Source organism: Aspergillus pseudodeflectus (assembly GCF_044049435.1).
Source record: "Aspergillus pseudodeflectus strain CBS 756.74 chromosome Unknown BJX68scaffold_54, whole genome shotgun sequence".
NCBI classification, from domain to species: Eukaryota; Fungi; Ascomycota; class Eurotiomycetes; order Eurotiales; family Aspergillaceae; genus Aspergillus; species Aspergillus pseudodeflectus.
The window spans coordinates 125676-152650 of NW_027263830.1; the positions used below are offsets into that span (position 1 = coordinate 125676).

The 26975-nt window shown below is 53.4% G+C and overlaps 14 protein-coding genes across 14 annotated transcripts; 6 read left to right on the forward strand and 8 right to left on the reverse strand.

The window, feature by feature from the left end:
• Nucleotides 1-442: 442 nt before the first annotated feature.
• On the reverse strand, nucleotides 443-2312 carry BJX68DRAFT_278502 (flavin-containing monooxygenase; the record flags this gene model as incomplete). The annotated part of the gene is made up of 3 exons (XM_071048554.1): nucleotides 443-1685; nucleotides 1737-2021; nucleotides 2074-2312. 3 exons carry the CDS (start codon nucleotides 2310-2312, stop codon nucleotides 443-445), a joined length of 1767 nt encoding a protein of 588 aa, XP_070894841.1.
• Nucleotides 2313-2537: 225 nt separating this feature from the next.
• Nucleotides 2538-5185, forward strand: BJX68DRAFT_245039 (transcription factor domain-containing protein). The gene is made up of 2 exons (XM_071041434.1): nucleotides 2538-4430; nucleotides 4499-5185. Exons 1-2 carry the CDS (start codon nucleotides 2650-2652, stop codon nucleotides 5151-5153), a joined length of 2436 nt encoding a protein of 811 aa, XP_070894842.1. The 5' UTR covers nucleotides 2538-2649; the 3' UTR covers nucleotides 5154-5185.
• Nucleotides 5186-5537: 352 nt separating this feature from the next.
• Nucleotides 5538-6164, reverse strand: BJX68DRAFT_270916 (uncharacterized protein; the record flags this gene model as incomplete). Its single annotated transcript, XM_071046818.1, has 1 exon — nucleotides 5538-6164. One exon carries the CDS (start codon nucleotides 6162-6164, stop codon nucleotides 5538-5540), a length of 627 nt encoding a protein of 208 aa, XP_070894843.1.
• Nucleotides 6165-6422: 258 nt separating this feature from the next.
• BJX68DRAFT_270917 (cyclase family protein) lies at nucleotides 6423-7576 on the forward strand (the record flags this gene model as incomplete). Its single annotated transcript, XM_071046819.1, has 5 exons — nucleotides 6423-6604; nucleotides 6653-6749; nucleotides 6795-6877; nucleotides 6929-7329; nucleotides 7380-7576. 5 exons carry the CDS (start codon nucleotides 6423-6425, stop codon nucleotides 7574-7576), a joined length of 960 nt encoding a protein of 319 aa, XP_070894844.1.
• Nucleotides 7577-7598: 22 nt separating this feature from the next.
• On the reverse strand, nucleotides 7599-8423 carry BJX68DRAFT_245040 (putative quinol monooxygenase; the record flags this gene model as incomplete). The annotated part of the gene is made up of 3 exons (XM_071041435.1): nucleotides 7599-8122; nucleotides 8180-8310; nucleotides 8367-8423. 3 exons carry the CDS (start codon nucleotides 8418-8420, stop codon nucleotides 7636-7638), a joined length of 672 nt encoding a protein of 223 aa, XP_070894845.1. The 3' UTR covers nucleotides 7599-7635.
• Nucleotides 8424-8579: 156 nt separating this feature from the next.
• On the forward strand, nucleotides 8580-9630 carry BJX68DRAFT_245041 (uncharacterized protein). Its single transcript, XM_071041436.1, has 2 exons — nucleotides 8580-9090; nucleotides 9140-9630. Exons 1-2 carry the CDS (start codon nucleotides 8637-8639, stop codon nucleotides 9391-9393), a joined length of 708 nt encoding a protein of 235 aa, XP_070894846.1. The 5' UTR covers nucleotides 8580-8636; the 3' UTR covers nucleotides 9394-9630.
• A 652-nt stretch (nucleotides 9631-10282) lies between these two features.
• BJX68DRAFT_257937 (major facilitator superfamily domain-containing protein) lies at nucleotides 10283-11864 on the reverse strand (the record flags this gene model as incomplete). Its single annotated transcript, XM_071043440.1, has 3 exons — nucleotides 10283-11357; nucleotides 11417-11680; nucleotides 11731-11864. The coding sequence occupies 3 exons, from the start codon at nucleotides 11862-11864 to the stop codon at nucleotides 10283-10285; spliced, it is 1473 nt and encodes a 490-aa protein (XP_070894847.1).
• A 1698-nt stretch (nucleotides 11865-13562) lies between these two features.
• BJX68DRAFT_270921 (uncharacterized protein) lies at nucleotides 13563-14216 on the forward strand (the record flags this gene model as incomplete). The annotated part of the gene is made up of 2 exons (XM_071046820.1): nucleotides 13563-14093; nucleotides 14151-14216. 2 exons carry the CDS (start codon nucleotides 13563-13565, stop codon nucleotides 14214-14216), a joined length of 597 nt encoding a protein of 198 aa, XP_070894848.1.
• A 241-nt stretch (nucleotides 14217-14457) lies between these two features.
• Nucleotides 14458-15033, reverse strand: BJX68DRAFT_270922 (Extradiol ring-cleavage dioxygenase, class III enzyme, subunit B; the record flags this gene model as incomplete). The annotated part of the gene is made up of 1 exon (XM_071046821.1): nucleotides 14458-15033. The coding sequence occupies one exon, from the start codon at nucleotides 15031-15033 to the stop codon at nucleotides 14458-14460; it is 576 nt and encodes a 191-aa protein (XP_070894849.1).
• Nucleotides 15034-15342: 309 nt separating this feature from the next.
• On the reverse strand, nucleotides 15343-16512 carry BJX68DRAFT_257938 (LLM class flavin-dependent oxidoreductase; the record flags this gene model as incomplete). The annotated part of the gene is made up of 1 exon (XM_071043441.1): nucleotides 15343-16512. The coding sequence occupies one exon, from the start codon at nucleotides 16510-16512 to the stop codon at nucleotides 15343-15345; it is 1170 nt and encodes a 389-aa protein (XP_070894850.1).
• An 810-nt stretch (nucleotides 16513-17322) lies between these two features.
• BJX68DRAFT_270924 (sugar transporter) lies at nucleotides 17323-19001 on the reverse strand (the record flags this gene model as incomplete). The annotated part of the gene is made up of 3 exons (XM_071046822.1): nucleotides 17323-17976; nucleotides 18043-18796; nucleotides 18862-19001. 3 exons carry the CDS (start codon nucleotides 18999-19001, stop codon nucleotides 17323-17325), a joined length of 1548 nt encoding a protein of 515 aa, XP_070894851.1.
• A 426-nt stretch (nucleotides 19002-19427) lies between these two features.
• BJX68DRAFT_270925 (Six-hairpin glycosidase-like protein) lies at nucleotides 19428-21884 on the forward strand (the record flags this gene model as incomplete). Its single annotated transcript, XM_071046823.1, has 1 exon — nucleotides 19428-21884. The coding sequence occupies one exon, from the start codon at nucleotides 19428-19430 to the stop codon at nucleotides 21882-21884; it is 2457 nt and encodes an 818-aa protein (XP_070894852.1).
• Nucleotides 21839-23913, reverse strand: BJX68DRAFT_245045 (uncharacterized protein). Its single transcript, XM_071041437.1, has 5 exons — nucleotides 23705-23913; nucleotides 23216-23657; nucleotides 22808-23163; nucleotides 22506-22751; nucleotides 21839-22436 (listed from the first exon to the last, which is right to left on the reverse strand). The coding sequence occupies exons 1-5, from the start codon at nucleotides 23881-23883 to the stop codon at nucleotides 21926-21928; spliced, it is 1734 nt and encodes a 577-aa protein (XP_070894853.1). The 5' UTR covers nucleotides 23884-23913; the 3' UTR covers nucleotides 21839-21925.
• Nucleotides 23914-24160: 247 nt separating this feature from the next.
• On the forward strand, nucleotides 24161-26769 carry BJX68DRAFT_270927 (beta-glucosidase H; the record flags this gene model as incomplete). Its single annotated transcript, XM_071046824.1, has 3 exons — nucleotides 24161-24365; nucleotides 24413-24890; nucleotides 24954-26769. 3 exons carry the CDS (start codon nucleotides 24161-24163, stop codon nucleotides 26767-26769), a joined length of 2499 nt encoding a protein of 832 aa, XP_070894854.1.
• Between the last annotated feature and the right edge of the window lie 206 nt (nucleotides 26770-26975).

A 26975-nucleotide genomic window follows, 5' to 3' on the forward strand; every position in this document is an offset into this window, starting at 1 on the left:
AGGGAAAGTCAAGATATATTTATATCACTTGAAGGGACGCTGTCTCCAACAGCCAAGTCTACAATCCGGGCAATTCGTCCCCGAGATAGCTTTCAGATTGGAGGAATTGTGCCGTGGTTGAAGACTGAAGTCAATACCCCGCATTTGTCGTTGATCTCGGGGTCACACTCCCCCATGGGGGCGAGACCCTTTGTATGATGCGCACACTTATTGGCGGGAAATATCGTGAAGGATTGTACTCAGGACAAATCAACAACAGCGCCGAGACTGCCACCGCAGGATCATGGGGAGAAGCATGGTTAAATATCAAGGACAAGACGTCTTGACCTTTCAGGCTATTTGATTTAGGCTATTTCCGAGCGCATTGACTTGGTTGTGGCGACTCGCTGTATATCATTTCTAGTCCAGTCTAAAACACAAATTCCATCATATGACACAGTTTCTAATCGTGGATATCCGGTGTAACAAACAACCTCCAATACTCATCGAAATCCAGCGTCTGTGTAGCCCCGACACTACCCCCCTTGGCCTCCCTCATGCTAAACCCATCGCCCAAGTATGCAAATCGGTTGCTCTTCGCCTCCTTCGTCCGTTCAATGTGAAAGTCCTCCCACCGGGGATTCTTGATCGCCTCCATGAAGTGAAACGACGTTCCGCCATAGATGGCAACCACTGGTCCGTCCACAGTCCCCCGCTTATACCAGCTGCGACACCCGCGCGTCCAGACCGTGCGCTCGAGATACTTCTGGATGTGTTGATTGTACTCCTCGTTGGCATCGTCGCGCACCTCGAAGCTGCGGATCATCTCCGTCTGCAACTTGTCCAGCCACTTGTACACGTAGATCGCTGTCGCCTGAATCCCGAGCACGAGTGATCCGTTGCTGATGGGGCTGTTGGGCCCAATAAAGCAGAAATAGTTGGGCATGTCCGGAACCAAGAATCCAAAGTACGCCTTGGGCTGCTCGATGTCCCATTTCCGCGCGAGGTCGACTCCGCCTCGCCCAATGAGTGGGAACGATGGGCGGAACGATGTATCAAAGCCCGTCGCGCAGACAATCACGTCGTACTCCTTCTCCTCACCCGAACGAGTCCGGATTCCCTTTTCCGTAATGGCGGCGACATCGTCCCAGTGCATCTCGATGTGATCTTGCGTCAAGGCCTCCAGGAAGCCTGGTCCGGGCGTCTGCCTGCGACAACCGACAGGGAAACTCGGCAAGAGGTACTCGGCCGCTTTACGTCCTTTAGGAGTATCGCCCAAACGTTTGATCATGCTCTCTGTGAACATCTCCTGGGCACGCTTCTGGATGTCACTGTCTGCGATTGCTCGCTTGAAGTTCTCGATCCGTCGGTCCATGATCGCCGCTCTGTACGCACGGAGCACCTCTGGATCTTTAAGCGTTTCAAGAGCAGCTGGGGAGAAGTTGTATTCAGCGTCCATTTCAAGGTCATTCTTCGTGGGCTCGTTGATACCCGGAGCGGGCGAAATCCAGGTTTGTGTGCGTACGTAAACGTCCATCGATGAAACGTGTTTGGCGAGCTGTGGAACAATTTGAATGCCAGAGGAGCCGATGCCAATCGTGGCAATCTTTTTATTGGTAAAGTCGTAGTCTTGGTCCCATCGCGCAGAGTGAATCAGTTTGCCTTGGAATGAGTGGAGGCCTTCTATCGAGGGCCACTTCCAGTTGCTGTCGGGTTCGCATTAGTAGAAACTCAGGAACGGGGGAGGCGGTACTGACTTGAGCACACCACCAGCGTTGATGAAGACATCCACGCGATCTTGAAAGACGGATCCATCTGGCGACTGCACTGAAAGCTCCCACTTGGCATCTTCTTCGTCCCAGACGGCGCCCTTGATGGCATGTCGGTACTTAATGTATTTGTTGCAGTCGTACTTATCCGCAACGCCATGCATATACTCATGGATCTGCTGCGCAGTAGCGTAGTAATTCGGCCAGTTTGGATTAGGCGCAAAAGAATAGGCGTAGTTGTGTGCGGGGATGTCGCATTTACACCCGGGATACCTTTTGATGCTGTCAGTCGACACTATTCTGGAAAGAAAGACCTATGACATACCGATTCTCCAGCCACGTTCCTCCCAAATCTTCATTTCGCTCGTAAATCACAAGTTCGGCGTTCTTGTCTTTCATGCGCTCGCTGAAGACAATTGCCATCATGAGGCCAGAGTAGCCGGCACCCATACAAGCGACGCGAATTGGTCGCCGCGTGCCGATGGGCTGCTCGACAATCTTGTAGAAGGGGTCGAGTGCTGGGTGGCCATTCTGATGCCCATTGATGCCGTTTGTGATTCCCATCGTGAAGTCTTGCAGTTGTTGGTCGTGATGGTTTCTACCAACGGTGAAAGTAGCAAATGCTATATACGACAATTCCTTGACTGTAATGCTGAGCAGCAAATCAATGTCCGAATATCTGGTCCGGACATCAATCTCCGGGACTTGGCCGCATCCGGTGCTAGCGCGTCTCTGCTCCACAGAAAAGTTGGAGTCGATGCGGCGCGTGGCGAGTCTGGAGTGGGGGCCGCTTCCACCTCCCATGCAGTGCGTGCACAGCCGGTCCTCCGCATTTCTAACCCCGGACGACCCCGGTCATTGCCAGCTCGAATCATACGATCGTCGGGTGTAATGCTTCACGATGAGTCCAGCAGCCCAGAAAGACCACGCACGGCAGCCTCGAATCTCCCGCCCTCGAGGCGCAGGGCCATGCAAAACCTGCACTCCCTGTCGACAGAAAAAGATCAAGTGTGACGGCGTCCGCCCACAGTGTCAGGAGTGCAGCGTGAATGGTTTTCATTGTGTCTATGCTCAAGATGCGCGACGAGAACCGCGACCTTCCAAGGCACGGGTTGAGAATCTCGAGGCGACGGTTGCGGTGTTGCTGGATCATCTCAAGGCGTGTGGTGTTGATCCCGGGATAAAGGACTGGATGCGGGCAACCAGTGGAGATGAGGGTGCCAGTGTGAGGAACGTGAGCGAGGGATATGAGTTTGACCAGACTATGGGAGATGGCGTTGGGCAACTCTTGACGCCGTCTACATCGTTGTATGGAACGGTGCGCGATAGAGAAGGCCCCGATGCGCAGATGAGCTCGCCACCAGAGACTCAAAGACCTATCAACATGGAAATGAACACCGATACCTTGTTCCATCCGGATACGCCACAAAACAGCGAGATGGTTGCCGCCTTACACGCTCCGATGCCACACCCCAATCAAACCGCCATCACGCCAGCGGCCCCGAAGGATACAGACCAGGGCGAATCAGGCATGTCACCCTGCGAAGCCCGAGTTGCCGGAGCGTTTCACGAGCACGGCTGCGTCTCATCGGTCCACGGACTCGCGAGTATCCTCAATCCCACATCACGAGCACAGCACAAGAAAAACATATCGACCATGGGCTGGAAAGGAGAAGGCGCAGTGGCCTCGTCCAAAGCAAGGCTCGTAAGCAACGCTGCACTTCAACGACAGCGCGAGTCTCGTCTCTATCGTCAGCCAACGAATCTTGTCGATTTTGACGGCTGCGAACCTGATCTGGCCAGACACCTGCTCGATCTGCACTTTAACCGTCAGCATTATGCGTATATGATCTCGTACCGGCCAGCGATCATGGAGAGTCTCGTCAATGGTGGCGGGCCGTGGGTCAACAAGCTTCTTCTGAATGCGATTTATTACTCTAGCACGTTATACAGCGATAGGCAGGGTCTACGGTCAGATGTCAACGATCCCAACAGCATGAGTGCCCGCTTCTACCAACGCTTCCGCCAATTTCTCCCTGACGAGCTAGACAAGCCGAGCATTCCAACCGCGGTGGCTCTGCTTCTAACAAGCGCGACGCTCGTGTCGCAAGGCAAATCAAGTGCCGGCTGGAACCTCTCAGGAACAGCGTATCGGATGATCATCGACATGGGCTGCCATCTCATGCTCGGACCAGACTACGAGAGCCTCTCGAATCTCGACCACGGTCAGCTCCTGCGCTGGGACCTTGAACAGGAGATGCGCAAGCGGCTGTACTGGGGAGCATACGTCACAGACGCCACGCAGGCCTTGTACCTTGGCCGGCCGTGTATGTTTGCGACCGTGGAAGCCCGAGTGCCGCTGCGATTCCTGGATACATTTGAGGAGCTGGAGGAATGGGAACCCTATCTTGACCGTCAAGCAACTCAGCAGCCCCCTCCGTATGAGCCACGGCCTGCTCATGCGTTATCGACGTTCAGCTGGCTGGCTCGTCTTTTCCAGATCTCAACGCGCATTACGAGTCTGTACGGGATACAAACGATCAAATGCACATCAGAATACCTCCGCGAGCAGAAGCTCTCCATCGAAAATGAACTCAGAGAGTGGAAAAGGTCGCTACCTGCGCACCTGAACTTCGACCCTGAGACATGTCAAACGCCCCCGCCTCATCAGATAACGCCCCAGTAAGCCTTCCCTCATTGTCCTCGTTATGAATTACTCATTTTGACTGATTTATTTATTTAATTGCTAGCACCACGTACCACGCCCTTACAATCCTCCTACAACGCGCCTTTCTCTCCGAAGGTCACCTCCGCCGACACTCCACCGAAGAAAGCAACAGAGAATCCGAGAAACTCTGCATCCACAGCGCAATCTGTATTCAGAAGCTGGTCCGCGCATACAGAGATTCATTTACCCTCCGCCGAGCCCCCTTTCTACTATCCTACGCAGTCTACTCGGCCGTCATCGTGATACTCCGCGCAGAACGCCACGAGCGTGGCCAGTTCATGGGACCAATTGAGTTTTTCTGGAACTGCCTGAGCGAGTTGCAGCGGGGATGCAATTTTGGTCTCGAAAAGCCGTTGATGGTGCTTAGGGAGATGGTCAAGGAGTTCCGGGCTGGTCCTGGTGCGAACTGTGAAGGTGCAGGCTTGGGCCTTGATTTCGAGAGCGCATTCGCCCTCCCCATTGATCCGTCTCTTGATTCGAGTGGGATGGGCAATTACAATGCCATGCAACTTCACGCTCCCCAGCCTGCGTCGCCGGATTATTTGCTCGGACTGGATACGAACATGGCGCTTGGGACGGGGTCGCCGGGGTTTTGCATTTCTTTGAGCCAACTGGAGAGTGATATCTCGCATGACGCTTTGTATGGCCTTTTTGCGCCGCCGCAGTTGTACCCCTGAGGTTTGATAATATAATTGGATAATTGAGACGGCACGCTCTGCCCTAATAACCTTTGGCCGCTCCCTTTCTCCACCCCTTTATATGGCGTAATCGTAGCTAAGCCACCCTCCTTAAGCGACACTGACCTCTCTGTCGCTGGACACACACTCTCCGAGTTCTCTCAACTTTGTCACAGACGCAGCAGAGAATCACTTCTTCGCTGTCGAGATTTCCTTGTTCATTTTGCGGGCGAGTTTGCTTACGAAGAGAGATATCGAAACGACACATTACTGTATGAACGTTTCGACAGGAATATAAGCACTGGAGGTACAGGATGTTTGGTGACATACAACATAAAAGCTCAATTCTTGCAGTTCCCATCCTAGTACAATCAATCTATATTACTACTCGCTCACCCCCTCAACCCTCCAGACCCTCCTAATATTCGGTTTTGCCGCATTATCCCTGATCCTCAACGTCCACTCCGTAACCCCAGCCTTCCACTCCGGACCCCCGAGCCCATTCACCTCATCATAGAAGTTGACTCCGTAAAAGTTCGCCGTCTCGATCTCCCCGTACACTTTTGCGAGCGCATACCGTCTCATTGCGTTCCATCCTGGTACCAGAGCCAGTTTGCCGCCGTGTTCTTGGTCGTACCAGGCGTGGTAGTCTGCTTCCTTATCTGGGCGAGGCGTGGATCCGTTCACGACGATGGTTGAGCCGTGTGCGGGGTGTGTTGGGAGTCGGTGAGGGTTGGTTTGTGGTGCACCACCCGCATTGCTGGCATCGCGGCCGTTGATGAACTTGCAGACGATCCAGGAAGGTGGTGCTGAGGTATCAGCAGTATCGGATTCGTAGAGACTTGCGGACGCGGTGACGGGGGCGATGTCGCTGAGGAAATAAATTGTGGCATTTTTGGGCGCCTCCGAGTCACCTGCGCCAAGGGTGTAGGCTGCCTCAGTGTTGGGCAAGGAGGGGGCGCTGGTTGCGAGTGTGTCGCTGAAGCGGATGACGATTCCGGGGACGGCCATTGCTGCAGCTTGATTTGAATTCTAGAACAAGGCTTAGGTACCAGAAACAACCATGCAGCTGGCGAGCGTACCGATGTTGATTTATGCAGCTGTTGCGCTTGACGTTCATTCGGTCCATGGCATTCATTTTCCTTGGGTATACCACAGGTGTAGATCGCGGACATTAATGTCCGGCATGGGGGGAATATCAAGCCTTAGCAAGTTGGAGACCTTCCGAGCACCTTGCAAGCATCGCTGTCCTACTCGAATCGCAAAACAATGACAACTCCATCTAAACTACCTTCATTCGACCAGCTCCCCTTGAACGAGGGTGATCCACCTTACTCCGCTTGGGGACTTTGGGGAGAAGACAGTGCTTTGGGTTCGCTCAATTACCTGACAGACGAGGTGGTCGCAAAAGCAGTACAAGAAGTAAAGACAGGAGAGCGTGTAGCCCTCAAGTATAATATCTCAGACCCAAATGTGAATCAAAGCTAAGCCCTCTATAGTTTACCACTGGACTTCTTCAACCCACCATTGCTCGGCCGCGCGGGGTTCGAGCAAAAGGTCATTGACAAGAACCCTCTCGTAGTCAATGACGATGTGGTAAGTGCCTTGCACATGTTCGGGGAGTTTAGCTTACAGTTCTAGATTACGTTCAACACGCAAGGGAGCTCCCAATGGGACAGTTTCCGCCATTTCGCGTACCAGGCGGACAAGAAGTTCTATAACGGGTATGTCCATTTCCCATTCATACCACGGACGCTAATCCAGCCTCATTGCAGAACTACGCAGGATGAAATTCACGCTTCTGGTCGAACCTCTATCAACGGGCTGCAGGCCTGGTGCTCCCGCGGTCTTGCCGGGAGGGGAGTGCTGGTCGACTACGCCTCGTACGCACGTCGACACGGCATAGAAATCAACCACTTCTCCGGGCATGCTATCACATTGAAGGATGTACTTGCCGCAGCGGCAGAGCAAGACGTTGAGTTCCGTACAGGCGACGTGCTGTTCCTACGCACCGGGTACGTCGCAGCCTACCAGGAGCTCGACTCTGCGGGACGCGAACGAGTAGCCCAAGTGCGCGAGTGGTGTGGTCTGGGTCAATCACGCGAGACGACTGAATGGCTGTGGGAGAGACAGTTTGCAGCTGTCGCGAGTGATTCACCTGGGTTTGAGGTTCGGCGTACGTATTCTTCTTCTACATTCAGCGACATTGACACTGACTCTGAACAGCACCCGTTGAGAAGCAGTGGCACCTCCACCCTATTCTCCTGGCCGGATGGGGGACTCCGTTGGGGGAGCTGTTCGACTTGGAGGCATTGGCAGCCATCTGTGCCAGGACTCAGCGCTGGTCGTTTTTCTTCACTTCATCGCCGCTGAACTACATGGGCGCGGTCGCTTCGCCACCGAATGCGATGGCCATTCTCTAAAAGTAAATCTAGTCAAATGCAGCATACGAAATCTTATCTCAATCTTTCTAATAAGAGCTCTACCTCCCTAGAAATCCCAATCCTGAGGCTAACCAAGTAGTCCGCCTTCTTTCTGCACAGGACTCGTGCACTTTCTTCCATCTCGCTTGAATCTCACTCCGATCCTCAATATCGAGAAGTTCCTTCTTGTCTCTGTACCTCGCGAATATCAGTAGGCTTTCGTCCGTCTCCTCATCTCCCCGGTGGAGTATCCAGAAGCTTAGAACCTGACTTCCCTCGGCCTCTCGAGCGAGCAGTTGCAACTGCTCAACAACCTCCCCCTTCTTCCCGGAATTCGGCGTAAGCTCATCGGTTACAATGTACTGTTCGCTCGCCGAGGCAGAGAAATCTACAGGCTGCCCCTGAACAATGAACCCGAGGAGCGGGCGCCAAAAGCGCAGATCGCTTGGACGTTCAAGGAGACCTTCTGGGCCAACAGCCCCGCGGAAAGCTTTGTACTCGGCACTGGCACGGTGTGTCTCGGTGTTTGCTTCGATGTCTTCATATCTGAATGGTTTTGTGAACACTTTGTGTCTATCACCGGTTTCTAGTGGAAGGATTTACATTTCGAACCCTCTTAGCCAGTGATGCGGGACGACAGTGTTGTCTTGGGCGCTGCGAAACCAAGCATAGCCATGACACTTTGGCTCCGTTTTGAGCGTGACTGGAGCGATTGCGGAGATGTATTCCAGGAACTAGCAGTACAGTTAGGGACGTGATATGGGTGATGGGATACACTTGGAGCCCTTACCCGATCCCGCTTCTCGGGTGAAGCACAGTTGGAGAGGGGTGCGATCACATACATTGCTGTGGCTTTGGTTCTGGAACCTGGAGTTGGTTTGAGATCTTATTACGCGCAGTGGGTCCGGAAACTGATGTCCAGGCTGGAGTCGGAGAACCCCGCATGACGTTGAGCTACTCCAACCGGATCCTCATCTCGGCCTCTGATTTCCAGCGCAGGTTCCAAATATTCCCAACAAGCTGTTGGGCTACACGGAGAATAATCAAGCTCACTCTCACAATGGCCACCACTCCAACTATTCCCGCCTCGTTCTTTGAGTCCGTGCTCTCCCTCCCACCGACAGAGCAACTCCGCTGGTACAGCTGCGTCATCGTCTCGCTCTCCTCGCTCAACTACCCCGATGTGATCCCGCAAGTATACGAGCACTTGGATACGCATTTTCTCTCGAATCTCTCACACGATGACCGATTCGACGCCGCTCGTCGACTCCGCGAGGCCCTGATCAAGTCTACGGGAATCGTTGGAGCCGCACGAACAGGGAACGCGATACGAACGCTCACCGGTCTCATCCCAGAGGATCTTCGCGAGACAAAATCACCTCGCTCTCAAGAGTCCGATGAAGTTGCCCGTGCTCGAGGAAAGACGTTTTGGACGCGGGTCTACGAGCGGAATAAGGCCTTTGATCCGCAGGCGACCGTGAGAGCCAGTCCGGATTATGCGTTCGTCGTTCGAGGTATGACTCTTTGGTTCTTCCCATGAACTCGACCGCTGACACGAGGTAGAGGTGCTCTACGGTCGGATATTCTCCTTCAATGTGGTGATTGACGACTTGACCACCGGCTACGTCATGGTCTCTGCGCTATACGGAATGGACTGCCCGAATCAGCTGCAGCATCATATGAAGGGGATGTTAGTGAATGGGGCGTCAAGGGAGGATCTGATATGGTTGCAAGAACTATGCTTGGGTTTGGCGAAGTTTTTGGGTGTCACTTTTAGACATGGTCCTGCGCCGATTCCGACCTCGCCTAGTGAGTAGATTGACGAACGAATCATTTTTGTTGAGAGCGCGGTTCTGTAAACTCCTCCTTACTTCCCAGATATGAAGTCAACTATCCAGCATCGTTGGCCGTTTATTTCAGGTAAAGCTTTGACTGAAGTCAGGCCGGAAGCATGGCTGGGTTTCTTACTCTCGTGCGAGGACAAGCACAGTGTGAAGCAACGCGACGTGCGAAGGAACCGCTTTTCGCGTCTTACCGCAGTATTTACAGATTTCTATAAACCAATCGCTTGTATTAAGCCGTGTCAAGAAGCAGGCTCGCAAACCCCGTTGGATTCAAGTATAAGACAGCTGTGGATGCAAAAGCAGGTTGTCAACAGTGTTATTGAGGGGTCGGTGGCGGCGAGCCAGCGGCTTGCGACGGTGTTTGATGGGCTGACGAGGAATTCGCCCGAGGGGATTGGGTTCCAGCAGCTTGCCACTCGGCGGGGGTTCAAGGATGCGGTTCATGCGAGGGATGAGCCTGGGAGGACGGAGGAGTATAGGAAGAGGTGGAAGAGCTCGCTTTAGGATAAGTTCCCAGTGTAACTGGGACAAACAAAAAAAAAAAAAAAAAAAAAAAAAAAAAAAAAAACATACAACAGTAGGGATTCGCATGTGGTCACCCACCATACTACTAACCTACCGGCGTGTGGCTTAAGTACGGCTGAGCGGACGGGAAGCCCTGTTCTCCACACCCTGTGGTCGTATGTATCAGAATCTTCGAATTATAGTATTATGTAGACCTTAATGAATGTTAGTTATCCATGTAGCCCTGGATGGGTCCGAGGGTTTGTTTGAAATGTTCAGGTTCATTGCGTGTCAAGGCCTTTGCTTTGCCCTGTTCTGATTGTCACTCAGCCAACAACTATAACCTCCCTGCTTATACCTAAAGAGAGTAGCGGAACAACGGACTCCGATCCCCCATTGCATCCAACTGGGCCGCCGTGTACGTAGCCTCAATCTCCTCGCGCGTCTTGCGATCCCTCCTCTTATTGATGAGCTTGTATACAATTTCAAGTGTCGTGGCCGACACAGCACCGGCACAAATGAATCCCAAACTCGTTCCCCATCCGGTCTGGTAGCGAGGTTTCTCCTCCGCGACGAAGATGAGACTTCCGATTATCCCGCCGGTGTTGCCGACTGCGATCATGAGAGCGATTCCCATCGCTCGCTTGGTCTGGCCGGCGAGATTGTTGAGAGTCCATGTATTCGCTCCGGGTACGATGGGATATACTGAGATGGTCGCGACGTGGACGAATGTGTAACAGAGGGCAACGTGGGAGGAAATGTTGGCGCTGAAGGAGAAGAGAACGGCGTAGGCCATCATGAGGCATAACTGTGGGCCGACGATGAATGGCAGTCGCCAGGACACCCTGTCTGCAAACGTAGCGACGACAATGGCGGAGATGGCACCGGCAACATACGGAGGCGCAGACAGCAGCTGTGCATTAGTGCTGCTAAATCCCATATTGACCATGATCTGGGGCAGCGTGAACTTGAGCGCGTAGGTAGGGACTGAGCTGGACATGAAGATAAGGCCCTGGAGGTATATTTGCCAGTCGGTCAGGACAGAATACACGACCTTCCACTTTTGCTGCTTTGTGGGAGACTCCTCGAGATGATTCTGCTGTGTGTGGACTCCTCGATACTTTCGATATAATGCGTTGAGGTAGCTGATTTCCCGGTCGGAGAGCCACCGCGAGGAATGTGATGGAGAGTCGGGAAGAATCCAAAACGATGCCACGCCCAGGATGACGGTAAGGGCACCTTCCAGGAGGAAGATCCATCGCCAGCCATTGTAGCCGCCGAGGCCGGACATTTTGGCGATGGCGGCGGCCAAAAGGCCTGAGAAGGCGCCAGACATGGCTGCAGCACAGTACAACAGAGACATGCGAAATTGGGTCATGTGGGGAGGATACCACTGGCTCAGGAGGTACACAGCACCCGGGAAGAAGCCAGCTCTGGACAGTAATGGTTAGCAGGACGAATAATCCAGGTCATATGTATGAAGAACACGTACTCAAACACACCCAGAAGCACACGGCAACCGACCAAGCCGCCAAAGTTCTGGCAGAAGCCACTGCAGGTCATGACGATCCCCCATGCCGTCACGATAAGCCCGATCCAAGTGGAGGGCTTGCTGAACTTAATGAGAAGCGAGTTTGCCGGCACCTCGCACAGAATATATGGAACAAAGAACATCATGTTGGCGATGTTGTAGTCGTTTCCGGTCATCTTGAGGTCCGCCTCGAGGCCTTCGATTTTTGCGTTGCCGAGATTCGCCCTGCCATTGTCAGATCATCTGTCCACCCTGATGACGAAGTACACTGTTACCTGTCCAGGTTCGCAATCAAGTAGAGCGCCATGAGCATCGGCATCAGACGAAAGTCGACCTTGCGAAAGGTCTTGCCGTGCTCTTCAGGCGAAAGGTCGAGCTCCGAATCAACTGGGTCACCTTTTTGCGACATTTCGAGGTGCACTGCGCGGCCTTCCTTCTGGTGAGCGGCTGGAAAAGAGGAATCCTCGTTATTGCTCGCCATCTTGTCGAGCTGGTGGATTGCTGTGATGTCTGGGAGATGGAGCCGTTGCTTTTGTAGGGGGCAAGATTGGCTTTCTTGGCTTCCCCAGTTCTCCAAAGACGATTCAAGCGCCGGACATGCATATCCGCCGCGGAGATGGAACTTGATTCCCCGTGGGGTAAATGTGGACCTTGGCTTAGATCGGATTTCAATTAACCTAATATTGCTAACTGCGGAGATACTTATCCAACGCTCTGCCCGGACTTTACTGTGAAGATTTCAACTGGCAGACGCCGAGGTGCAGGATGTGCAGTATGACGGCGACAGATACAAACTCCCTTAGGATACATTCCTATGATGACTGAATGCTTCTTCTTGAGAATTGGGTAACGCTGGGCGAAGTGTACTGGGTGACTGCGAGCAACTGGGGGCCTGATTTACATCATGTGTGGAATATTCATCCGTTAATTTCTGTTCACTGGGGCCGTCGCCTGGGCTTCCAGCACTCGGGGTGGAGATTCAATGACTTTAAATCATAGTAACAATAATGATGAGGGGATCTAAGTCTCAGAACTTGCCTAGATCGTCCCCATATTCGACTACTGGCAAGCTTGACACTACAGTACAACCCTCAAGCGATCGCTTTATAAGAATACACTATCTAGACAAAGTTGGATGCCTTCTCAATGGTCAAAAGTCTAAGTATCCGAGTAAGATACTGGATTAAAAAAGGTCCGTGACTGGTGAAGGTGGGATGTGCCGCAAATGGATCCTATGGGGCAAATATATATCGCTCCCATGAGGCCAGTCGGAGAGGGGAAATGCGCAGAGAACGCCGGACTTTGGGTTTAGGTAGTCGTTACAAGCTAAATCAGCACTGTGAAGTAGTTTTCAGTCGACATTGGGTTGAATTTGCGATTTTACTGAATCGTATTGCATGGATGGCATCAATCAGGGATCGGAGAGCGATTTCAAGAAACCGAAGAAGTGAGCTGGCAGACGCTGAGTCATATATCCTTGAAAAACCCGCAGCTGGGTCAGTTCGGAGTAGTCGAGTGGTAAAGCTCCTGCACCCTTGGTTGTAGTCATGGGTTCGAAACCCGCGTCCACCGCTGGTTTTTTCTGCAACATTTTTGCTTCTTGGCGCTGGGCTTGGCGCAGGCTTCTCGCTGCTTGAGCATCTCAGGGCGGAAAAGAGTTTCCCCGCTTCGCAAGACAAGCCGCCGAAACTGTTTCTCTTATTGGCTTGTTCTTGTTGGATCATGGCCTGTCAGCAATATTCCATTTACTTTCACCTTAGTAGATCGTTCCCATCTGGTGGAATCCTTTCTGTTGCAACAATGACTGTAAACCTACCAACACAGCCCTTTCAAGTTGTTAAAGGGACGGGACATCGCATTTTGGTCGGGTTTATGGCGTGAATAGTGCACATTCAAAGGCTGTCAAGAACAAAGAACAATGCATTTATAGTGAAAACAAAAAAAAAAAGAAGAAAGACGATACTGGTCCTCACCTAAAGGGGAAAAAAGACATTGACAAAGCAGTATACAAAGACGACTTCCGCAGGGTCCTATAAGTAGCTCCAACTGCTCCGCTATCATATCCCTGATTACCAGTTTACCACGCCTTGACTACCTTCTATTCACAATGTCTGCCTCGACTACCAAGTCACCTAAAGGCATCGACCGCGATATTCTCACCTGCCGGCGACAACCCAGCTCGGGCGAGGTATGCATTGGCATGACCATTAACAAGCACGGTCACCTGGAAGCAGGATGCCTGGGATACCTGGACGCCGCGGTGACCTTCCCCTTCATCGTGTGGGTAGAACCCAAGTCTGGCGAAGAAAAGGATTTTACGGCATGTACCAAAAAGGACCTTGACGATGCCCTTTATGGGACTTGGGCCGATGAGCCGGAGCTCGGCCAACTGGCGTTTGGCTGGTGGAGGTGCGGCGGAATCCTTACCAAGGGTTATGGCATTGCCCGTCAAGTCTGTCGGCGCCTGGTTTATCCTCTTGTTGATGCTATTCCTGAGAAGAATTACTGCCAGTTGAACGATCTCAGTGACACGTTGCTGCGGGAATTGCTTACAGAGGGTGAGGCGGATGCCTCCATCCCGCATGATCGTTTGCGCCTGCTGCGAGAGGCTATTGCTGCTCGCAACATCACTCGAGAGGTGCGAAGCGCAGAACGTGCCATTCACAATCGTCAAAGTAATGCTAATCTGAACTAGGCTTCTGACCAACGGTCTCCCTACGCTTACGGTCCTTTCCTGTTCTTGCTCGATGCTTATACTTAGTCCTATGTTATCTACAATGAGTACTTAAGAAGCTAGCTACTTTCAATTCTGAATCTAGAAAGATAAAGTCAAGTTCTGAGTTCGTTTGTAATAATGTATACCTCCGTAACAGATATGCCTTCATCTGCTATGATGGTATTTGCAGGCGCTTCACAACTGGTGTCTAAATAAACCGAAAACATACTCAAATTGCTGGGAAACGGAACAATCTTCCACGAGTAGGTGTAGCTGGAAAAGCATTTCAAGGCTCGACCTCGAAATCAATGTAGGCCATGCCACAGATTCCATCCATCACAGGCTCATAGAGCAACAAGCGTGATTTAGCACCTTCCATCGCTCTAAGTACAGCAACGTAGTTAATAATCTCACGATCCCCGTGTCCAGCATCCTTCTTCACGTATTCATACATCAAGACCTTGATCCATTCGATATTGCCATCGCAGTAGTGCTTCAGAAACAAGCGATCCAAGTCCGCGTTGATAAGAGGGTGTTTCGAGTTAAGAGGATATTGGTTCTTCTTGGCCATTTCCATCTCGTACTCCTCGAGCTCGACAAACAAGTTAGGATACTGCTCCAGAACCGGTTTTCTGAAGGTCTGAAACTCTTTCATCTGATCAACTCTCTGGTTTGGGTTCCGGAACGGCGGCCAGTGAGACACAGTGCACATGAGAGCGGCGCGACAGTCGTCGAGAAGAGCCTCGATCGTGCGTCGGACGGCTTGACCGAATGCGTACGCGCGGGGATACGGGATCAAAGGAGGTGTAAAGACGTTGATGAATATCGGGATCAGGCTCACTCTGGGAAGGTCGGCCGTCATGAGCTCCCATGATGGGAAACTCGTCCGAATCTGCGGGGCACAAGCCAGTACCAGTTGGAGACATCGTCCTCCGTTCCGTCTGATTTTCTCTAACCCCACTTTTAGCTGCGTCACCAAATCTAAATAAGCCGCATGGGGCCGATACTGGCAACCTGTGGGAGGAGCTAGCGCTGGCCCCGAATCGTGACATTGGTCTCAGCGAGAGATAACCGGAACCGTATGCAGAGAAAAAAAAAATCCATGCCTCCTTACACGGCTATGCATTCGCTCGGAGGTTAATATTGATCTCCAACACAGTTCTTCTTGTATCTAATCAACTCGCAGCCCGGCCGCCTTCAGAAGCGGAAGGATATTCTCCAAAAAGTGATCAAAGTCCACTTTCCAATCGTAGAAACCCAATTGAACGCCATCAATGCCAACTTTGTGGAGAGCTACCAGCTGCTCAACAACTTCCTTGGGAGACCCTATAACCTCGACATTCGCACCAAGGTTATATCCCTGCTTGCGTGCGCCGTTGGGTCCACGCCAGGCATGAGCATCGCTCTCATAACTTGTAAAAGTCCGCTTGTCCTTGGTACCTGTGTTCATACCATCAACGATCTCTTGCAGGTATGCTTCGCTGTCTTCTGGCGTATTCCTCGAGACTATGATGGGATTTATCAGAACCTTGATCTCACGGCCTGCCTTCTTCGCCACGTCCTTTATGGTTGCAATGTGATCGGGCAGCGATTCCAGAGCGCTGTGTATATCTGCTCCGGCGGGCGAGGTGATAAAAACCAAGTCGGAATATTTGACGGCAAAGTCGATCCCCGCAGGAGACCCAGTAGCATTGACCAGTACAGGCCGACCGTACTGTGGTTTCGGCGTCACCCAGGCATTTTCCAGCTTCCATGGTGAGACTCTGCCTTCGTACGTCAAATTCTCCGTCTCGCCCCAGAGGCTATTGACGACGTCGAATAGCTCGGCTGCCATGTCGTATCGCTTGTCATGCTCGATTCGATTCCATCCGAACATTTGGTGTTCAATCGCACGGTGGCCTGTCACGATGTTGATGCCCCACCGGCCTTTTGAAATGTGATCGAGGGTGGCGCCGTATTTTGCGATATGCAGCGGATGCAGTGGACCATACAAGACATGAATAGTCGAGATCAAGAGGATTTTGCTGGTCGCGGCAGCCATTGCACCCAGAGCGATAAAAGCATCCAGCGAGGCCTCGCCATCATAACCACCCTTTGGCAGCCACTGCATTCGGCTGAATGCGATTTCAAATCCAGCGGCCTCGGCCTTTCGTACGATATCCAGGTTGTAGTCGAACGTCCAGCTGTTGCTTGTAGGGAAGTCGGAGAGCTTCCTGTCCTGCAAGTCAAGAAAGACGCCCAGCATCAGTGGTTGTCGCTCGGCGACCCTAAGAGGGCTGTCTGTAAAGTCCAAGGGACCTTTGAGGGTCGGGCCTCCTTCTCTGACAGATCTAGCTGCCATCTCCAAACGAATTCTATGGTTGTGTCGAAACGTCCAAGGACCTTCCGTGGGATGCACCAGCTTGATATGTGGCGGGGTAATGGGATTGCATCAATCCTCACGAATCTGAGCACATCGCTGCTTATGGAGTAAACATGAAAAGCAGATGTCGAATATGCGCGACGGAATGATACCATCGGCGATAGCAACATACGCGGAAAAGAATCCGACGCTTCATAAGTATTCTGCCATCTTCAATAACATTAATCATCTCTCCAGAGCTTTGAGTCCTGGGGTTAATTTCTGTGATTGAAATTGTGTTCTCATTTGGGCCATCTCTCACCTAGAATATAGATGTGTATGTTCAACTATGGACATGAAAACAGTCGTAGCTGTGTCTTGCATTATTTGCAGTGAATGTCTATATTTAACAGCAATGTGAGCGCACACCCTAGCTTCAGCAATATACTTTAGCATCTTTCTATCAATCATCCTCGGACCCCGGACCAGTATGTCAATATGGCAAGGTGCAGGTAAAGGGACGAAGTCATTGTTGCCCTTTCTTGATCCGGGGAGAGAGGAATGCTTGTGTCTTCTCCAGTGCGCAGTAGGACGGGGTGGACCGAATGTTAGTCTCGGCGTATAAGTAAATTACAAAGGTACCATCTCGTGGATCACTGGCTTATTTTATACTGAGACAGGAGGAATCAACCGGAGACAGCCAACTAATCTAGCAATACTCAAACTCGATGGGATCGCAGTCCAAGCTATAGAGCAACTACCAACAAACAACGACAGCCTGTCACCAATGACATAACGCGCGAGGCCCGATCAATCCTTGATTTCAGCATGTTCCACATCAATCATGTTCTTGTCCAGCGCTGTCTTACCCGCCGTTTCCTCTCTCACCCCATCGAACAGCGTTACAATCTCCTCGAGAGCAAAGCCTTTGGTTTCCGGATAGACGAAATAGACGACGGTGAATTCGATAACGACCCAAGGGATGAAGATGATGTAGAACTTCCAGCCCATATCCTCAAGCCCAACGGGGAATGCATAGGTGGAGAGGAGTGTGAAGCAGGTGGAGAAGAGCTGGAAACAGGCCTGGCCGCGCATGCGGAGGTGGAAGGGGAGGATCTCCGCAATGTACAACCCCAGGTTCCCATTAATACCAAAGTTGTACGCCGGAGAGAACAGGTAGAGGAAAGCGACGACTGCTCCGGCTGCGGCTTTGTTGGAGGCGTCTTGAGCGAACACGGCGCTCCCGGTTGTGATACCAATCAAACACAGGAATATGCCAACGCCGGACCCGAGGAATAGGACGCGACGTCCAAGTCTCTGGGGCAGAGTGGCAAAGTATAAAGCCGAGAGCCAGGAGAGCATCTGCTGCGTGGCGTTGATCAGGGTTTGTTCAAGACTCGAGGTCAGTCCTACGCTCGTGAGGATGGGGGCCAGATAGTAGGAGATGAAGGCATTGCCCGACATCTAGATATTGACACAAAAGAGTTAGCGATCGACCCGGTGTACATCAGCGGGATGGAAGAGCCATACCTGGGCGAAGCATGCACTCCAGAGCAAGATGAACAGACGCTTGCGGTTGCCTGCCGAGCGGGTGAACTCGAGATAACCCTGGAGCCAACTGCCTCTGCTCGTGCTCTGTTCGTACGCAAGGGCCTCTTTGATTTCGTTGAATTCAAACTGGACCAAAGCATCGTTGACATCACCTTCGGCGTGATATTTGCCGAGAATCTGCAGCGCCTCGTCGCCGCGGTCCTTGGATACCAGCCAGCGCGGACTTTCCGGGACAAACCACAGACCCAGCAGTTGCACAACCGACGGAACTCCCTGAAGAGCGGACGGAATACGCCACGCAGCACTCCCATCAATCCGAAAGGTGCCAAACGTCGTCCAAGCCGCGATGATAGCGCCGAGGGCATATGTCGTGTTGAACAAGGCGGTTGCTGTCGCACGATGAGCGGGATGCGCAATCTCTGTCAGCAGTGGAGCGCCAGACGAGCCCAGGAAGACCGCTCCACAGCCCAGAATCCCACGGGCAACCACAAACATGGCCAGGTTCTGAGCGCCTCCCTGGACAGCTGCGCCCACACAGCATATACCTGCCCCGAGGGTCAGACCAAACCGTCGTCCGAAACCGTCATTGACCAGAGAGATGAACGGAGTAGCGATTAGACCCCCGATGGGGTACGCCGCATTAAAAAGACCCAGGGTTGCTCCCTTTGGTTCCCCAAAGTAGGACCGCCAGCTTTCCACTGATTGAAGGCCGTTCATCATTGACCCGTCGAATCTATACTCGCACGCGTTAGGCTATCGTTTGCCAGATCCGGGAGGCGGAGGGGAGTTCCAGCTTACCCCTGAGTGAATAGAGATAGCAAAGGGAACACCATCAACATGTTGAGGGTAAAGAGGTTCTTGTGCCTCCACCAGTGCTTCGCGTCGACACTACTCGCCGGGATGGGGATGGCCGCCGATATGCTGTTGCGAGTCGACATGGTGGCTGCTGCGATACTGATTGAGCTGATGGTTCTTTCTAAATGTTGGGGTGAATCCGGGGCAAGATGCTGGGACGATGGGCCCTTTATATCGGCCACAATGGCGTCCCAGCTCAGACCAGCTGCCCTGTTGCTGGTGTTTGCGGGGAGGATGTTGTCTGGACACGGGGGACTTGAAAGGGGAGTGGAGTGGAGGGATAATTTTCGGTTCAGATCCACAGTCACAGTCTCAGTCACTCGGTGGCGACGCGGAATCCCGGGACAGTTGAGCTCACAGCATGCGGAGTCCCGGCACACTGAGTGTGGATCGGTCACCCACAGGTTCGGCCACTGCTTCACCGAACAGCGACCACCCGAGCGGATGCTAAAACACACTCCGCCCCTTGAATCCCCGGTCTTGTGCTATCCATGCTGTCGCTCCTCGCCATGGCGACGTGGATCTGGCACCCAGACTGGACCGAAGAGCCCGCCGAGGCGTCGGCTGGAGCCCTGGTGCACTTTCGAAAATCCATCATCCTGTCAACGCTTCATCCCCAGCCCGTCCTCATCCGCATCACCGCCGACACCAAATACAAGCTCTATATCAACTCAAAGCTGGTATCCGTCGGTCCTGTCAAGGGGGACCGCCATCTCTGGTTCTACGACGAGGTGGACATCCGACCCTACCTCCAGCTGGGCCGGAACAACATCAATGTCCGCGTGCTTCGATTCTACTACGCCACGCAGCATGCGACGAGCTTCCCAAGATTACATTGCCCGGGCCTGTTTATCCAACACACCCAGGCGGAAACCGCGCTGGGTGCTGGCTGCATTCAAAGCGACCGAACATGGGAGGCCGCCCTCGATCAAACAACCATCCTGCCGACCGAGATCAAAGAAGATGAGTTTCTGCACGTCTACGAGCGAGTAGACGGCAGGTGTGAACTGGCGACTCCAAAATGGGTCCAGGTGGAGGAGCTGCAATTCCCCAATTCACATGGGCTGTCCGCCCCGTGGAAACTGTCGCCTCGTATGATCCCACTTTCTCGATATCAACCGGGATACTTCAAATTCATCTGTACCGTTTCCAGTGCCCTGCCGCGATCGGATTGGGAACGCACTCTTCTCGAGCCCGGTATCAAGAAGTCAGCGTCGTCGTCGTCGGTGATCCGCCTGCCAGCTGGTAGCGAGCACTATCTCGAGCTCGAAGCCGACGCCCATATGACCGCCTTTCCGTATTTTCGTTTCGAATGGCCTCGCGATCCAGGCAGCACTTTGCGGGTGACCTACTCCGAGTGCTACGAAGACACCCCGTACCAGGTCCCCTACATCCGGCGCAAGGAGAACCGCTGTGACACCACAAAGAGCATCATTGGCCCGCAGGATGAATATATCTTTGGAGGAGTTGCCGCCAAGTCAACGAGAAGCAGTCTCCCGTACCATGAGAGCCAAGCGGACGAAGAGGTGTTTGCTCCGTTTCACTTTCGAACCTTCCGCTTCCTGGCCGTGCATATCAAAGTCTCCGACACGGCAGATCTCATCCTGAAGCGCGTTGATCTAGTCAAAACCAACTATCCACTGCAAGTCCACGCGGATATCGAGCTCTCAGTCGCCGACAATGTATACAGTGAGATGTGGACAACCAGTGTCCGCACCCTGACAAACTGCATGCACGACTGCTTCGAGGACTGTCCCTTTTACGAGCAGCTGCAATATGCAATGGATGCTCGAAGCTCTGCGCTATTCACCTATTGCATCTCGGGTGACGACCGTCTAGCCCGCCAGGCAATCCACCAGCTGCACAACTCGTACGACCCCCGGTTGGGACTCACTGCAAGCCGAGCACCCGCGCACCAGCAGCAGATCATTCCGCATTTCTCCCTATTCTGGATCTGCATGGTGGCCGACCACTTTCAGCGGTTCAATCAGATTGATTTTGTTCGCCAGTTCGTCCCAGTGTGTGATGGAATCCTCGAGTTTTTTTCGCGCCGAGTGGACCCCAGCCTTGGGCTCGTTCGCAGCGTGCAGAGTCCCGACCAGTGGGACTTTGTCGACTGGGCAGAGCCCTGGAAACCCATGGGAATCCCGCCGGCGGCGGAGAGAACGGGATTCCAGTCGTATACCAGCATGTTGTACGCCTACACCCTGGCAGCAATCTGCCCGCTTCTCGCCGCAATAGGTCGCCCGGGCATGGCCGAGGAATATCAAATTCGGGCAAACGCCATCAAGGGCGCGCTGATCGCGTCCTGCTTTGACGGCCGCTTCTTCACGGATGGACTGGCGGCGAATGCAGATCCTGCCTCGGACTATAGCCAACACGCCCAGGTGTGGGCAGTCCTCTGCGGCGCTGCAACAGGAGATGTTGCTCTCGACATCATGAGCGAGTGCACCGTGCCGTCTAGTAGTAGAGAATTTACTCAGACCTCCACGGCCATGTCTTTTTACACCCTGCGGGCTCTCGCGGAGGTCGGTGGCGGCCTGTACGAGGAACGGTTCCATGAGTTCTGGGCGCCATGGAGAGCACAGCTGGCGCAGAATCTGACCACGTGGGTAGAGGACAGCGTCTCGAATCGATCCGACTGCCATGCGTGGGGGAGCTCGCCTCTGTATGAGTTTATGGTCGAGGTGGCTGGCGTGCGGACAGTGGGCTCGGGGGCAAACAAGAGCATCGCCTTTCGGCCTCGAGTCGCTTTGTTCAACCAGTTCCGCGCCAAGGTTCCATTCCTCAGGGATGGTTCTTTGGGGCTTGCACATGTCCACTGGAAGCCCGAGGGGGATGCTGTCCAGGTATCGCTGTCGTTGGAATTTACAGAAGGGGGGTCGATCGCCGTGTCGTTACCAGATGGGCGCATCGTGAGGATGGAGCATCTTGGGGAAGTGCGACTTGTCCTTGGGAGGAAATGATTTCAGCTGCTACATGTATATATCCGAGAAGCAAATTCCATCTAGTCCCCTTGACCGGGTTGTGTGTCGGCGGCGAGAGCATCCATCAGACCCTCCAACAGCTCCAATCGGTCGGCAACATCATTGGCCTCGTCCTTCCAGTATCTCAGTAAAACCAGTACTTTCTCGACAGCCCTTTTCCAATCTGTAGGGAGCAGCGCCGCCAGACCCTGCATGGCACCCGCGATCAGGACAAGCGCACTCCTTGTACAGGACCTCAGCATGAGCCATGTCCCGTGGTGGCGATGGAAGAAGCCTCGCTCATTCTGCGCGATCCGACGGATACACACGTCGAACCCTTTGCGGGCAAAGCCGGCAAACACTCCGTGGAACTCGTCTGTGGGGTGATTCTCATGGATGGCGTCGACCACAAACGGCCAGTACATCATCTCGTAGCAGTCGATCAGATGGCCATTGAGGATGAATCGCAGCGCGGCATGTTGGTCAGAAGCATCGTTTGGGGCCTGGTTGGAAGGGCCGTTGAGGTCGAGTAGGGCGGGGAGAGAGGTGAGCCTGGATGAGGAGGCAGGATTAGCTGGCAAGCAAGGGCAATTGTAAGGGGATTGATCGAGAGCGCCTTACAGGCCATTTGCCTGGTCCTCGAAATTCAGGGTAGCCTCGACCTGCATCTCGTTGTCACGGGTGGTCTCTTCATAGAGATGGTTGAGAATGCGGTTACCCAACCGTCGCAGAGCGATCTCTGCAAGATAAAAGTACCATACGGCTTCTTCTTCGGGTTTGAGGCCGGTTGGTGGCGATGGGAATAATGCAGGGTAGGTCAAGTCCAGACCGTGACTTCTGCCCACGTTCAACTCGAGGCGAAGCTCCCTGGAGAGGATTGGTTAGCTGAGGTCTCATCGGTACGATCGAACCTGGGCGCTTACAGTTCGGACTTGAAGCACGTCCAGTAGATACTCCGTTGACGAGTAGCCTCCGAGTCGGTGTGGCCTGCGGCCAGAGAATGACTGCTGTTGAACGTCTCACAGCAGGCCAATGCTTGTACAAACATCCTCCACGCCTCCAACGGCCGCAGCGTCGTCATCAGGTACACCCCTGCATAGAAGAAGACCTGCGTCTCTATCACACCATCCTTGCAAAGCAACCCCCCGAGCCTCTTCTGAGCCGCGTGAAAGTATCGCTCTGCGTCTGCATATTCCTCTGATTGTAGGAAAGCCGAAGAGGTGGCCGATGCGGAATCAAAACCCGGACTGGAAATGGCTCCCAGCGCAAAGATCAACAGCTACAGATCATCAGTAGGAGCATCTGCCGCGCTCGTCTCAAGGTGGACCTACGAGTAAACACGATTTAGCATCCCAGCCAAACCCGTCAAACAAAGCGTCGCGGATGTACTTTTCGATCTCCTCGGCCTCAGACACCGGATTGTAGGTGTGGACGTGGGTGAGGAAATTGTGGAACAGCTGCCGCGCACTGCTGGTTTCAAAATCCAGCCCGCGCAAAGGCGGCTCGGCTGGAGAATCTCTGGCCTGGAGAAGCGCACCCAACGGCGGCCTTGGTTCAAGGACCCGATGTTGGAACACGGGCCATGCCAGAATGGACTCGATGTTGAGATGGTAGGCAGCACCGGACTGGGTCCGCTCCAGGGCCGGCGAACAGAGATTGTTCAAGGTCGCGACCGGGCTGGGTTGCGCCGGTACACCGACGGGGATGACTGTCCTCACAAGCGACTCCAGGGTATCCAGACGATGGAGGATGGCGATGCTGGCTGGGTCGAAGCTGTAAAGGTCAGCGGCGCATTTCCAGTGCGGGTGATGGGGGCTCACGTGGACTTGTCATTCTCCCTGTAGATGCATTCCACGCCCAGCTGGACACAGGATCCGCACGCGGGGTGTTCGTTGTCGCACTTGATTCTCTTCCGGCGACACGTGTGGCAGGCCTGGACCGCGCGTTTTCGAGGGTACGAGGGCCTGTCGGTGGGGGCAGCTCGCTGTCTTTTGCTCATTGCGTGCGACTGACCAGCTCCGAGTCTGCGGGCACCGTGCAAATTTAAGAAACCGCGGAGTGTCGGGTTCAAGGGAGGAGAAGCTGAGATTACCGTCAAATACTGTAAGTTACACGAGTCGGAGATCCGAGTGGCCGCGTGGATGTGGGGAGCAGTAACGATACCAACCGTACTCCAACCCACGCCTGGATACAAAAGCGAGCAGAGTGCAGGCCAAGCGACGCCACCATGAACTGTTGCCTCGTTCCTGCTACGCCGAAAACACCGAGTCGACAGTATGGTGCACAAGGACTTTGATGTCGATGCCGTTCTCTCTCAGCTGACACTCGATGAAAAAGTTGCCCTCATTTCGGGCAGCGACCCATGGCACACAGCCTCGATCCCCCGCCTCAATATTCCTCGAATCCGGGTGACAGACGGCCCCAATGGCGTTAGGGGAACTCGATTCTTCAATGGCGTTCCGGCCGCCTGTTTCCCCTGTGGTGTGTATTGCCCCCCGTGTCCAAACGCGTGCTAAAGTATCCCACAGGCACGGCCCTGGCGGCGACTTGGGACACGGAACTTGTGCAAAGGGGCGGCGTACTGCAGGGCCACGAGGCCATTGCAAAAGGAGCGTCGGTGATTCTGGGGCCCACGACCAACATGCAGCGGTCTCCGTTGGGTGGCCGAGGCTTTGAGTCGTTCAGCGAGGACCCGGTGCTTGCGGGAGAAATGAGTGCGGCTGCAATTCGCGGTATTCAGTCTACAGGTGTGGCTGCTACGCTAAAGCATTTCGTGTGTAATGATCAGGAGCATGAGCGACAATCCGTCAACGCGGTTGTTTCGGAACAGGCTTTGAGAGAGATTTACCTCCTCCCGTTCCAGATCGCTCAGAGAGACAGCAGGCCAATGGCCTACATGACAGCATACAACAAAGCCAATGGAACACACGCGAGCGAGAGTTTGCAGCTCATTGACGGCGTCCTGAGAAAGGAATGGGGATTTGACGGACTCGTCATGTCGGACTGGTAAGTCAACGTCAGAAACAATTCCCCCTCCCGTTGACCATATGACATTGACGAGTTGATCAGGTTTGGCCTGTATTCCACCACCGAAGCCATCAAAGCCGGCCTTGACTTGGAGATGCCCGGCCCTACCTACATACGCGGGACACTCGTGAAGCAGGCCCTGAGCTGTGGAAGGCTGCTGCCCTTCGAACTGGATTGCCGCGTTAAGCAAGTCCTCAAGCTGGTCAAAAAGCTTCTGCCGCTAGGAATCCCAGAGAACGCAGAGGAATCCACACTTGATACGCCAGCCACAGCCGCCCAGCTTCGATCTTTGGCGTCTGCCAGCCTTGTTCTCTTGAAAAACACCAACAGTGTTTTACCCTTTGATAAGAATAAGACAACCGCGGTGATTGGCCCGAATGCAGACTTTGCAGCCTTTTGTGGCGGTGGCTCGGCGGCACTGCGGCCTTACTACGCCGTCACACCGATAGAAGGAGTGAGGAACAAGGTCCCAAATGCGGAATACACCCTGGGCGCTGCTGGATGGAAGAAGCTTCCCTTGCTCTCTCGTTTGACGAGGGCAAGTAATGGTTTGCCAGGGTTCGACTTGAGGGTCTTTCTAGAGCACCCTGCCGTTATCGACCGGGAAGCAATTGACTCGCTGTATGTCGACACCTCTGATATATTTCTGGATGATTACAAGCACCCCCGGATAAAGTCCAACCTGTTCTATCTGGAGCTGAGTGGAACTTTGACCCCGCGGGAGACCAAGGTGTATGAATTCAGTCTCTCGGTGTCCGGCTCGGGCAGGTTGTTCGTCGACGGCCAGTGTGTTGTTGACAACGAGAGCGTGCAAACACCCGGTGACAGCTTCTTTGGTTCGGGGACTGTGGAGGAAACTGGGCGGATCACCTTGCAGCAAGGGCAGACATACCGCGTCGAGATCAGGTTCGGCACCTTGCCCACTTGTTCGTTCAACGCCAGCGGCTCCAACTCTTTCGGGCGGGGTGGATTGCGAGCTGGTGGCACCCCAGAGATGGATGCTGAGGCCGAGATTGAGAAAGCAGTCGCCCTAGCCAAGAGGGTCGACCAAGTTATCCTATGTGCCGGGCTGAATGGCGACTGGGAAAGCGAGGGCTATGATCGTAGCACGATGGATCTTCCTGCAGGAACAGATGACCTTATCCGGGCTGTGGTGGCGGCGAATCCCAATACTGCCGTTGTCATTCAGTCTGGTGCTCCAGTGACGATGCCTTGGGTTGACCAAGCGCCAGCACTGATCCAGGCCTGGTACGGTGGCAACGAGACGGGAAACGCGATTGCAGATGTTGTTTTTGGCGACACCAACCCCAGTGGAAAGCTACCATTGACCTTCCCCATCTGCAACGAGGATAATCCGGCTTTTCTAAACTTCACAAGTGACAGAGGGCGCACAGTCTATGGTGAAGGGGTTTATATTGGGTACCGCTTCTACGAGAAATGCAAGAGGGGAGTTGCTTTTCAGTTTGGATATGGACTGAGCTATTCCACGTTCGAACTCAGCAAACTGTCCCTACGAGCTGATGATGAACATCTTTTGCTTACTTTGAACGTGCATAATACGGGCAAGGTAGATGGTGCCGAGGTTGTTCAGGTATACGTCGCTCAGCGCACACCCAGCGTGAACCGACCTGTGAAAGAGCTGAAAGGGTTCAAGAAGGTGCTTGTCCCTGCTGGAAAGGATCGACAGGTCACGATCAAAATCGTCAAGAAGTATGCCGTCAGTTTCTGGGATGAACATCGGCATGCTTGGGTGCAAGAGCGCGGCGAGTTCGATGTCCTGGTTGGCAACTCCAGTGCTAATACCCCATTGTCGGCGGAATTCAGTATCAGCGATACGGTATGGTGGAATGGACTGTAGAAGATAGAACAGTTATTTGACAAAATGTATGCATCTACACAGCTCGTATCCGCAGGTCGTATCCGGAAGTTGATTCTGCGCTTGGATGCGCACGGCGGTGGACACAGAGGAGAACCGAGTAGTTAGGACAAAATATCGATATTTTATTCTGTCATCGTGTATACAATGTACACAAAGTCGTCCGCTTGTAAGGGAAGGAAGGCGGG

Coding starts and splice junctions, on each gene's coding strand:
- BJX68DRAFT_245045 (XM_071041437.1), bottom strand. CDS start 23,883: ATGAGCAAAAGACAGCGAGCTGCCCCCACCGACAGGCCCTCGTACCCT. Junction 23,164..23,215: donor ATGCTAAATCGTGTTTACTC/GTAGGTCCACCT, acceptor GATGATCTGTAG/CTGTTGATCTTTGCGCTGGG. Junction 22,752..22,807: donor ACGTGCTTCAAGTCCGAACT/GTAAGCGCCCAG, acceptor AATCCTCTCCAG/GGAGCTTCGCCTCGAGTTGA.
- BJX68DRAFT_245039 (XM_071041434.1), top strand. CDS start 2,650: ATGAGTCCAGCAGCCCAGAAAGACCACGCACGGCAGCCTCGAATCTCC. Junction 4,431..4,498: donor CCTCATCAGATAACGCCCCA/GTAAGCCTTCCC, acceptor TTTAATTGCTAG/CACCACGTACCACGCCCTTA.
- BJX68DRAFT_245041 (XM_071041436.1), top strand. CDS start 8,637: ATGGCCACCACTCCAACTATTCCCGCCTCGTTCTTTGAGTCCGTGCTC. Junction 9,091..9,139: donor TTATGCGTTCGTCGTTCGAG/GTATGACTCTTT, acceptor GACACGAGGTAG/AGGTGCTCTACGGTCGGATA.